At 51.3% G+C, this 11729-nt stretch overlaps 1 protein-coding gene across 2 annotated transcripts; it reads right to left on the reverse strand.

The window, feature by feature from the left end:
- Positions 1 to 4356: 4356 nt before the first annotated feature.
- On the reverse strand, positions 4357 to 11456 carry Nrsn2 (neurensin 2). Of its 2 annotated transcripts, none has more exons than XM_055618031.1 (3): positions 11283 to 11456; positions 8843 to 9022; positions 4357 to 5390 (listed from the first exon to the last, which is right to left on the reverse strand). In XM_055618031.1, the coding sequence occupies exons 1-3, from the start codon at positions 11439 to 11441 to the stop codon at positions 4968 to 4970; spliced, it is 762 nt and encodes a 253-aa protein (XP_055474006.1). In that variant the 5' UTR covers positions 11442 to 11456; the 3' UTR covers positions 4357 to 4967. The 2 variants fall into 2 exon arrangements, with proteins under 2 accessions (XP_055474006.1, XP_055474007.1); XM_055618032.1 differs by lacking the exon at positions 11283 to 11456 and adding an exon at positions 10742 to 10832.
- Positions 11457 to 11729: the final 273 nt, after the last annotated feature.

The following is an 11729-nucleotide window of genomic DNA, read 5'->3' on the forward strand; positions in this document are numbered from 1 at the left end:
ATAGATAGATAGATAGATAGATAGATAGATAGATAGATAGATAGATACAGTTTAATTCTCTGTGTATAGTTTAACTCTCTATATAGCTTAACTCCCAGGGGCAGCTGGTCACGAGAGCCTCTAAAGGAAAAGACAGCAGAGTGTCTTAATCAGTTAAGCAAGGGGGCTCCTTTAATTCAGAATCCAAGTGGCCGCAGCTCTGACAGTTTCTTGCTGTAAACACAAGGGGTTGTAAAAAGAAAAACCTTAGTTCTTTTTAGCTTAACGGCTCAGCAGTGAACAGAGGCTGGCTGGAAGGTAGAGTCCTAAGTAAGAAGGCTGGTGAAACACTCCAGAATGCTTATCATCTACTAACCTAATAACTGAGCAACATGCAAAAACATACACATGTGGCAGATAAAGCAGGCAGGTCTTTACAAACCTCACACACACATGCACACACAATCAACAGACAAATCAAGGGGCTCCCAAAGACACCATCCATCCATACATATCTGAATACACAGATATGAATATGCACACATACACATACACAATATACACAGACAATTAGACGGACACATTTTCGCATGACGTGGGTGGCCTCAACCCATGTTTAATTCTGTCTTGGGTTTTTATACTCTCTAATGCAAAGGTTCTCTATGTATGGAAAAAATTACATTATTCAAAAGTAGATACATAAGAGGGGAGTTACAGTAGGGCTATTGATCCTAATATCTAACTAGATGCTTTGTTTATTATAAGTTTAAAGCAATGGTTTATCTATATGCTCATTATGAGTATATAATATGAACATTTAAGCAGAAGTTTTATCTTTTTCTTATTTTGAATGTGCATTACGTGTTCAAAGCAACTTTTTTATGTCAAGGTTTTTCTAAGAAACAGGTGCCTGTCTTGTCCTGTAACACTAACCATTTATTCTTTGTTCCTATAGTCATATGGTCTTTCTTACAGTGGTGTGCACCTGGGCCTTATCCTTGGACTAAACCTAGAATGAATGTATCTCCTTGATTATTAACTTGTTTCAGTCTTGTTTTTCCTCTTGGTGGAAATGAAGCCTCGACATGTGGAGATTCACAGAGCTCCTAGCAGTTTTTGTTACCCTGCAGGAGGGTTCTTAAATTGTTTGAATCAAGTCAGAAATTCTTTCAAATCGCCATCAGGGGTTATGAAATCATCACTTTGTTTAAACAGCACTATGTCATGAAGGTACATCTTCAAAACAGTCTGCAGGAAATCTGCCCAACAGAGTGAAGCAATGAGCAGTGAGGGTCTCTGTCAGGCCAGATAGATGAGACAAGCGTGGAAAGGCAGTATAGCAACACTTAGCAATCCCCAGGCAAAGTCCTTGGGGCCTTGTCTGCACCAGGGATACACCCATTCATCAGCTCTGCAAAAAACTAGTGGGCTGCCTCCAGGAAGTTCACTTAGTTGTTTCTGCCAGTCCAGCACGCAGTTGCTCCCAGCAGATTAAGAATCTAACTATCAGCCCAAGACAAGCAGCAAAAGTTTACTTTAGCCTGTGGAGGCCTCTGAAGTGGCCAGCTCCTGCACAGGAGCTAATCTCAGATGAAAGAGCCTCTTTTTACACCCCCCTACAGTTTTGGTTAGAAGCCACTTTTTACAGTCCTGGCTGCGGGAGGAAAGGTGACCCACTTAGGTTTTCCTTCTTAGCAGCTCTGCAGCCAAGCCCTATACCTAGAGAAGGAATCTTGGGCTCTCTCCCCTTTTTCTTTCAATCATGATAGGTTGCCTGAGCCATCAGCTCAGTGACACAAGAGATAAAGTGAACAGGGATTCTGCATCCTGCCCTGATCCAGAATCTGGACCCGGAACCTTGCCCGAGCTGAGAAAGAGATGGGCGAGTGGACTTTAACATAAAACAATATCAGCAGCATAAAGGCTGCACTGGGGCACACGCCTTTAAATCCCAGCACTCAGGAGATGGGGGCAGGAGGATGGGGACCCAAGCCAGCCTGAGCTACCTAGCATGGCTATTGTCAGAAAATAAGACAAGGAGATGGCGAGACGGCTCGGTGCTTCTGAGCGATTGCTGATCTTCCAGAGGACCTGAGCACTGTTCCCAGCGCCCATGACAGGCATCTAACAACTCCAGCTCCAGGGATCCAACCCTCTTTTCTGGCGTCTGTGGGCACCCACACACCCACCCAAAACACATAAAAATAAAATAAAACTTTAATAAGCAAGGAAATAAAAACAAAACAAAAACAAAAAGTGGGGTTCAGAGAAGTCGAGACATGCCCTAGGCTCACACAGCTTCTACCCCCAGCCTGTCGCCTCACCCTCCCAGGCACTAGATGGAAGAATTTGGAGGAGAGTCTAGAATAGGCTGTTGCTCACATCTGTCTCTCTAGCTGTTGAAAGCCACTCTCCTCCCCCGCCTCCACATCTTCCCCACCTCTGTCGACTCCAAGCTCCTTGGCTCCCTGCCCGAGTCAGGTCCCCAGAAATAAACCTCTTTATTTTGACTGGGGATAAGTTAGAGGCGTTTCTCTGAATTAATTTAGTCTCTGGACTTACAGGGCTGGTGGGAGAGGGCAGCCTGGAGATGGTGCAGGGTTGAGAGCTCCAGCTACCTGGCCAAAGAGGCAGGGCACGGCTAGAGCGTGACTCAGTGGTAAAGTGTTTGCCTAGCATGCCTGAGGTCCTCAGTTCAATCCCCAGTCCCAGGAGGGGAAGGGGAGCGGGGATTTAAAAAAAAAAAGAATTTAGAAAGAAAGAAAAGGAAAAATAAAAAATCCACCTCTACTCTGGTTTTTCTGGGAGGGCTGGGAGGGCAGTAGGCACTGCCTGAGGGACAGCTTCAGTCCCATGCACAGAAAGCCTTCAATACAGTGGCGATTCCATCACAGGAACACCAGGGGGCGACCTGTATCAGCTCTGTCTCCTGTCGCTTAGGTGCCCCTCTCCAGGAGCGCCTGGCACAAAGCCTTATGTTGTCTGTCCTGAGGAATGTTCTATAAACAGCATTAAGTTCAAGGTCAGAGCTCCTTGCTTCACAAGCTGAGCATAGCGGCACGTGACTGTAACCTCAGCACTCCCCAGCAGGAGAAGGCAGGAGAATAATCAATTTAGTTAGAAGCCTGGATACATGAAACCGGGCCCAAGGGGGAAGGGAGGGAGGAAGGAAGGAGAAGGGAAGAAGGGAAGGGAGACAACCAGGTATGTCACAGTTCAGTACTGTAACTCAGTACTGTACAGTACTGTAATAGTACTATAATAGTCGGAAGATTAGATGTTCAAGGTCATTCATGTATATGGAGTTCCAGGCCAGCCTGGCTGGGTTGGGCTGGGATGGGGAGAAGGGTTTAGGGGTGTTTGGCACCCTTTTCTGGCCTTCACAGGCACTGCATGCCTTTGTTACACGGCGTACATGCAGGGAAAAAAACACAGACGCATGAAATAAAAATAAATGGATAAACAACTCAGCTCTAAGGGACCCTACACCCTCCTCCGGCCTCTGAGTACACACAGAGACACATAAATAAATAATAAAACCAAGCCTTTAAAAAAGAGAGCGTTCTTAGGTCTAACACTGCAATAAATGTGAACAGTAAGAGCAAGGCAGAAGAACTCCGAGAGTCCCAGGCCCAGCCTGGTCTACATAGTGAGCTTTAGGACACAATACACAAACAAGACAAAACAAAAACAAACCTACGTTCACAGGTTCAGACTTTAAAAGTAAGTGCGGGACTGGGTGGGTGGCTCGGGGGTAGCTGCTCTCCTGGCATGGGGTCCTCCCGGCTTCATCTCTTTAACTCCTGAAGGCGGCCAAGGCTGGAGGCTTAATGCCTACATGAGCTAGTCAGTAAGCTCCCATCTTTCCTGAAGATGGTAGGAAAGCAATGCTTCGTCCTCTCACCTTTTCTAACATTGTACCCTGACCTCAGTCCAGATGGGCACATGAGGAGCCAGCTCGCTGTCTGCCAGCGCACCGTGTAGAAACGCAGCAGGCTGATCACACAGCATTTCCACCGCCACCGAGTGAGTGCCTGCTGGAACAGTGTTGACCGGCCTCAACACGAAGGCGCTACCTACCCCCCCCCCCCCCCCAAGAAAGGTACACCAATCCTAGCCTTAGCTTCCTAACGCAAATGTGGCCATCCATTGTCTGGGGTCTGAAATTGGGTTCCTAAAGCGCTTCTCAGCTTTTCTAATGCCGCGACCCTTTAACAGTTCCTCGTGTTGTGGTGACTCCCAACCATAAAACCAATTTTGTTGCAACTTCGTAACTACTGTTATGAATTGTAACGACCCCTGTGAAAGACGTTGACTCCCAAAGAGGTCACGACCCACGGGTTGAGAACTGCCCATCTAGGCGAAAGGAGACAAAAATGCTTTATAGCGACTGTTTATTGAAAGCCGAGGCAAGATGGAGGAGCTGAGAAACAGGGACCTGGCGGGTACACACCGCGGGGCACGGAGGGGCTGGGGATTGCTTGAACCCTCTTCCTGCCCCGCAGGAAGCCCTGAGGGCCTGCGGGGGCTGCCAGAGCCGGGATCCTCCGCTGTCTTGGAGCGCCCTCTAGCGTCCTACAGGAGGACGTGCTGGGCCGGCCATAGAAAGAAGAGGCTGGCGCCTCCAGGAGCCAAAATCAGGCCCAGTGGGCATTGCGGTCTAGGGGGTGGACTTTGAGGGGCAGAACATTCCACTTTTCCTAATCCCTGGACTTTGCATGTTTATTACCTTTCTCTGTGAGTGTGTGTGTGTGTGGGGGGGGGGGGATTTATCAGAGGACAACTGAAGGGAGCCGGTTCTCTTCTTCCACATCAGCCTGGAAGTTCTAGGTTGAACTTGCCCCTGTCCCGGAGCGTGAGACTTGATTGGAGGTGGGGGGCACTATGAGGGTCCTAGAGAGCTTGGCACTACTGAGAGGAAGAAGTCAGGCTGATGAAAGCAAGGAGAGCAGAGGAGGGAGGTGTCTGACGTCCCCAGCCTAGACTTACTACGAGTCTCGCTGGGGCTGGCTGGTCTGCACGGAATACTGCCCCAAAGGGCTGGTGGGAGTCAAGGACCAGGACTGACTGCTGGCCTCATGGAAGACAGGGGAAAGCTGCTCAGGCTCATCCCTGAACACCTCCACAGGGCCGTCGGCTTCAGTGACCAAGGGCTCTGCCTTGATGTCCTGGCTCTTCCAGCCGGAGGTGGCCAAGAAGAGGCAGATGGCCAGCAGGATCCCGGCTGCCCCGCACAGCGACGCCCCTGCCACGCGGCAGGTGATCAGGGCTTGGTTGTAGTCAGCTACTGGGTCATCCAATGGTGAGAACTTACTCTCACTGACAAGCTCTAGCTTGGGGGGCACCGCATAGCCAGTGGTCAGGGCTGCCACACCCAAGAGGAGAAGCAGGGATGCCACGGACACGGTGACCTGAGGAGAGGCAGACAGAACAGCAAGCAATCAGGCTCAGCTGGGGTCCAGGGTGGTCGGGTCATGAAATGGGCACCACAGAACAGCCTGTGGGACCTGACAGTGCTGGGGGCAGAGCCCAGGACTGTGCACGGAAGGGGCAAGCACTGTACCACTGGGCTACACCTCCAGCCCCCTTTGAATTTCAGGTTGAGACTGGGTCATGCTAAGTTACCCAGGATAGCCTGGAACTGTCTATGCAGCCCACCATGGCCTTGAGCTTGCCTCCCAAGTACTGGAATTACAGGCGTGCATCACCATACCCAACCCTAGCGATGGTTCCGCAGCCTTGAGTTCTGCCCGTCATTGTCTGGATCCCATTTATTATCTGAGTGTGTATGTGTGTGTTGTATCGTGTCACAGGTGCGATGTAGTGGTAAGGTTGGTGTTTCTCGGAAGCCGTTTTGGTTTTTTGAAACAGTCTCTTACCAGGACCTGGAGCTGGTTTATTAGGCTAGGCTGGTTGGCCAGGGAACCCCAGAGATCCTCCTGTCTGTCTCTTCAGCAACAGAACTAGTGATAATTTTTAGTTATTTGTTTGTTTGTTTGTTTACAGGCTCTCTCTCTATGTAGTTCTGGCTGTCTTAGAACTTGCTGTATAGCCCAGGCTGACCTCAGACTCATGAAGTTCCACCTGACTCTTAAGTGATGGGATTAGAGGCATGCACCACCGCACCCAGCTCCACCTGGCATTCTTATAGGAGCACTGGGGCTTGAACTCACGTCCTCATGTTTGTAGGGCAAGCACTTTACCGACTGAACTACATCCCCAGCTCTATTTGGCACTCCTATTGGGGTACCGACTTACCTCATGACCCTTTCCACCTTCTGTCTCTTTGTTAGGTTGATGCTCACGTATCCTCAAGCCTCATCTCATACCACCTCTCCTCTGTGATACCTTCCGGGCCACTTCCAGCTCGGGCAGGTGTCTTTCCACTAGTCCTTCGGTGCACCCACCTCCAAACGCATTAGGACATGGATCTGGGTTCTCGGGTGAGTGGTGTCTGCCTGTTTTACTGGACTGAGCCCTAGGAGAGCAAAGGCTGGACATGTTTGAACTCACTAGGTGTCTCGTGCTCTGCACAGTACCAAGCGCTTCTTGAACAAGCAAATGGGCCATACATAACGAGTTCTTAAACTGGGAGGTGAGGAGATGGCTCAATTGTTAAGTGCCTTCCATATGAACACAAATACCTGAGTTTGAATTCCCAGCACCTGTACTAAAAAGCCAGGCTTAGGGCAGGGCCTGGTGGGACATGCATGGAATCCCAGAGGCAGGCTGACTTCTATGAGTTCTGGGCCAGTCAGGGCTACACTGTGAAACCGTGTCTGGGAAGAAAAAAAAAAAAAAAGGCAGGTGGTACACATCTGTAACCCTAGTGCCACAGGGCGGAGAAAGGCAGATCCCAGAGCTCACTGACCAGCCGGTCTAGTCAATTAATTGCCTGAAGATAAGAAGTAACAAGAGGGCTCATGTTGGAAGTTTGTCCGGGAGGTTCAAGTGTAATCCCTCATAAGACACACCTCCTCTCTCTCCCCCACTCCCTCTTCCTCTGTGTGTGTCTCTGTCTCTGTCTCTCTCCCTCTGTCTCTGTCTGTCTCTCTGTGTGTGTCTCTCTGTCTCTGTCTCTCTCAAACCAGCCCGAGAGTGCGCGTGCTCACACACACACACACACACACACACAAACACACACACACACACACACACACACACACACACACACACACACGTGTGCGCGCGCGCATACTCCTGCCTCTATTAAGTTCGGCCTGAAATACTTTGGTCAGGAAGTCTTCTCTGACGATCCCAGGTCCTGAGGCCTTTACCAGCCTGGGCATCTTCTGCGCACCTGCGCTGAGGCTGTGCAGGCTGTCCCCTCACACAGGATAGTGCCTTGCCTCACTGTCGGTGGGAAGCCCTTTGGAAGCAAACGAGGGACCCTCCGCCTCAGAAGAGCTACAGCGACTGACTCACACCTTCGGCTGTAATGAGCATCAGCTGTCTGATTCTCACATCTCTCTGCTGCCGCCAACGGTTCGGCCCAGTGGGAAACCACAGTATGTAGGCAGGATGAATCTCCTGCCACCGGTTCCCCTCCAAAGCCATGGTAATTAGCACAGAGCCAGCAAGCGCTCAGACTTCTGGGAACAAAATGCTTTCATTCTTTCTTTCTTTGATTTCATTCATTTATTAATTTATCAATTAGTCTAGGTATTTCAAGACAGGGTCTCACTCAGTTGCCCAGGCTGACCTATAACACACTATTTCTATTTCATCTGATCTTGAACTCCTGATCCTTTTACCTCAGCCTGCCAAGGTGCGGGCCACAGTTTTATAATGCATCCCAGAGTGGCCTTCAGTTAATTTCTGGCTTTTTCTAGGTTGATCTTTCTTTTCTAAACAGATGTTAGCCCAGGCTGCCTCAAATTTGTTAGAGAGCCAAGGACAACCTTGAAACTCCGGTCCTCCTGTGTCCACCTGCCTGGGGCTACACTGAGCTTATGCAGGGCTGGGGATCTAACCGGGCCATCATTGGGAACCTGAGTCACCAAGGCCTGGAACCCAGAGGAAAGTGGGAAGAAGAAGTAGACGGACTCTGCAAACTTGTCCTCTGGCCTCCGCGTGGACACCTGCATTTAGGTACAAGTGCATAGTCATACACACACTGGCGTGATGTCTTTTTTAAATGTTCCATGTATTTGTTTTATGCGGATGAGTGTTTTGCTTGACTTCATGGCTGTGCCCCACAGGCATGCCTGGTGCCTGTGGAGATCAAATGGGCATTAGATTCCCTGCAACTGAAGTTGTGGGTGGTTGTGAGCCACCATGTTGGTGCTCTCCAAGAACAGCCAGTGCTCTTAACTGCTGAGCCATCTCTTTAGCCCCTGACAATGATGTTTTAATTAAAAAAAAAAAAAAAAAAAGCTGGGTGTGGTGGCGCATGCCTTTAATCTCAGCACTTGGAAGGTGCATTACTGAAGTTCGAGGCCAGCCTGATCTACAAAGGGAGTCCAGGACAGCCAAGGCTACACAGAGAAACCCTGTCTCAAAAAACCAATTAAGAAAAAAAAAAAAAAGTCCAAGAGTGAGCACAGTAGCGTGCACTTGAGGAGCACTGCAGAAAACAAGAAGCCAGTGTGTTGTGTGGACTGGTAACGTGGGAGCATGAACACTAAGGAAAAACTGGTAAATTCCTCAGCCCTTTGTTGGATCCAACTTTGCCAGAAGCCTTCCGACCTCTGGTCCCTACCAGAAAATGAACTTTGCTGTTGAAACCTATTTAACTTTGTATTTTTGTCACTTGAACATGTGACTCCTGACCACCCCATCACCTCTCCTCTCTCCATGCTCTGGGGCACAGTCCGGTCCCACCTTCCCCCCAAAGCCGCAGGAGCCATTGCTTTGGCCTTACCTTCCAACACAATGAGGGACAGGGCCGGTGGTTACACTGGATTAGGGGTCCTTCGGGGCTGTCGCCGAGAATCATGCAGTCACTGTAGAAGAGGTTAGGGTAGGACTCGGCCCTGTACCATGTGCCGTCCTCCACACTGCTGCCACGGCCACACAATCGACTGCAGCTCATCCTGGATCCCTGTGGGCACGAGGTACAGCGACACAGGGAGGTGAGCAGGAGTTGCCAGGGCCTGTGTTTTTACCCCCTGAGCCATCTTGACAACCCCCTTTACTGTTTTTGTCGTTGGTGTTATTTCCTTCCTCAACTTTTGGGGCTCCTTTCAGGGTCCTTTCTGGGGGTGAGTTTCAGGGGTGACCCTGAGGGGGAGGCCCCCTCGCCACTCCTTGCCAGCACTGAATACGTCAGGTCGCGTCGCCCTCGAAGCCCACCTCGCCCTTCAGCATCCTCTGTCTTTCCCTAAGTCCTTCAGCTTTATACAGGCAGCTGTCTGTCCATCTGTGTTTTCTCTGCGGACGATCCAGCAGCTGGAATGTGGCTCCGGAACCTCGCTGTTGGACTGAGGCCCGGACCCACAACTTCCTTGATGTGGCTTTCGACACTTACACTGACCTCTCAGGCTTCTCTCGTCCGTAAATTAGGACTCATAATGACGACTGTTTCGTTCAAGGGGCTGCTGTGAACATATGCGGAGGCGAGGGGAAGTCTTTTCTGCCCTTTACCCAGTGAGTCCTCCTGGGGATTGAGCTCTGGTCCTCAGTTTGGCAGTGGCCTGTGTTTTTACCCCCTGAGCCATCTTGACAACCCCCTTTACTGTTTTTTTCGTTGGTGTTATTTCCTTCCACGACTTTTGGGGCTCCTTTCAGGGTCCTTTCTGGGGGTGAGTTTCATAGGTGATGCTCATCCAGCGAGAGGGTAGGAGTCTTCCCGCTGCATGGTCCTAAAAGCCTGGGGCTGACTTTCACTTGACTTTCAAAGCATTTACAAGTCCCAAGGAATTTTGAGTTCAGGGACCCTCAGAATTAAGGGTTCTTGGCCCTTTTGACTACTAGATTTCCCGGGAAGACCACTTAGGAAGCCACAAAAGGACGCTCTGAGATCCTGGAGATGGAAGAGGCCTGTGTCCATCAAGGGGCTGGGAAGGACCCGGTTCTTTCTGCTGTCTATTTCCCATCCCCCTCAGTTCCATGTGCAGCTTCAAAGGAAATAAAACAGGTGGATCTAGCATCCTTCTCACCTTCAATAAGTGTGATCCCAGGATCCCTGCGCACGCACGCACGCACGCGCGCGCACACACACACACACACCCTGAGGAGGCACACATGTCCATAGGAGTGCTGACCGGATCTCCACTCTCCGCACAATTCAAGGAAGGAAGAAAATTAAAGGGGGAATAAAAACCAAACAAAACCAGGAATGATAAATGGTAGAGGCCAAGGCGTAGTAGTGACCTAAAAATGAAGGCTACATGACAGGGCTCAGGAGACATGGCCAGAGCAGAGACCGCTGGGTCCGAGGCTGGGGACGCCGTTAGGGAAAATGAATGCGGGCTGGAGGGCTGTAAGAGATTCCATAACCAGAGCATAAAGTTGAGGCCCGGAAAGGCAGGCGGGGAGGGACACAGGGACAATGGGCCAGTCAGTCCCGCCCCTGTAATTCGCACTCGCCCTGCCTCGGAAGGCAAAGGTTCGGTTCATCCTGCTGATACCGGAGAAGAAAGGTGACCTTGACTGTGCCTCCCCCTCTGCCTGGCCCCTCCTCCTCTCATCTTAGGGTGGTCTGAAGTAGGTCTGGGGTGGGGGTGGGGTGGGGAGCGGGGGTGGGGAGAGGACAGGGAGCGACAGGATGCTGAGGAGCCCGCGGGGTTGCCATGGAAACATCCAGGAGTGTGTTCCTAACCTGCAAAGGGGGAGACTTGATGAGAAGCGAGCTGGAAGAGAGAGAGGCTGCGTGGTCGGGAAAGGAGGCTGCCACGGCAGAGACCTGTGCGAAGCAGACAAGCCCGTGGGCCGGAGGAAGCACACAGTCCCTCCGTAGGCCCGCCCACTCCAGCGCAGCAGGAAAGAAAGCCCTCCTGGCGGGTGTCTGGAGTAATCAGAAACGCCAGTCCGGCTCTCTGACCTGATCATCTCTGGGGCGACATAAACTGCGTACTTTCCCAGGAGGGAAACTGAGGCACAGCGGAATGAGAATGGGTCGTTAGAGAGGGGCGGGTAAAGCCATCCTTCGGAGCCTCTAGTCTAGAAACCCTGGGGTGTCGAGGCCCACAGTGCCAAGGGGGTCCCTCTCTATCACCTTCCCTTCCCCAGAGCACAGGGAACAGACGTCCTCTGGCCGGACACAATCATACTGGAGATGCGGGGGAAATATGACGGGGCTTCTAGGAGCAGGGGAGCAGCTGGGCTGGGGTCGGGCCGCACGGAGCAGGGACTGAGCTCACCTCTGGGCCTGCGTCTCCGGAGCCAGCAGAAGCTGTCAGAGCTGGAGCAGAGCAACGCAAGTTCGCTTCGCGCCTGCGCCGCAATCCCGGGCGGGGGTGGAGTGGGATGGGAGGAGGTGATACTGAGCAGAGGGGAGGTGGGGGTCCCTCCGACCCCATAGGCTGGCTCAGCAGCCAGTAGTTCTATGCAGATCCCCAATCTTTGTCCCTTCCTGAGTTCCCGTCCCTCCTTCCTGAGGGGCTCTTTATGTGTCTCTCCTTGGGCACCTTTCTAGTGCTCAGACTCCCCAGCCACACTCCCATCACTCTCACAGGAGACCCGTCTTCCCTTGAGTCTCTGTCCCCTCACTGTATCTCCAGACCCTCCTCTGGGTCTCCATCCCTCTAGGTACTCCCAGCACATACAGAAAACCAACACCTCGGCCCAAGGATGTAGCTTTCAGTGGG

This window comes from Psammomys obesus, unplaced genomic scaffold, assembly GCF_907164565.1.
Source record: "Psammomys obesus unplaced genomic scaffold, mPsaObe1.curated_primary_1811, whole genome shotgun sequence".
In the NCBI taxonomy this organism is placed as follows: Eukaryota; Metazoa; Chordata; class Mammalia; order Rodentia; family Muridae; genus Psammomys; species Psammomys obesus.

Bases quoted from the DNA above. Each gene is read 5' to 3' on its own strand.
- Nrsn2 (XM_055618031.1), bottom strand. From the start codon at position 11,441: ATGGGGTCGGAGGGACCCCCACCTCCCCTCTGCTCAGTATCACCTCCT. The intron at 9,023-11,282 runs GTGAGCTCAGTC...TCGTGCCCACAG, and splicing joins CCGGAGACGCAGGCCCAGAG to GGATCCAGGATGAGCTGCAG. The intron at 5,391-8,842 runs GTAAGGCCAAAG...GCCTCTCCTCAG, and splicing joins GTCCCTCATTGTGTTGGAAG to GTCACCGTGTCCGTGGCATC.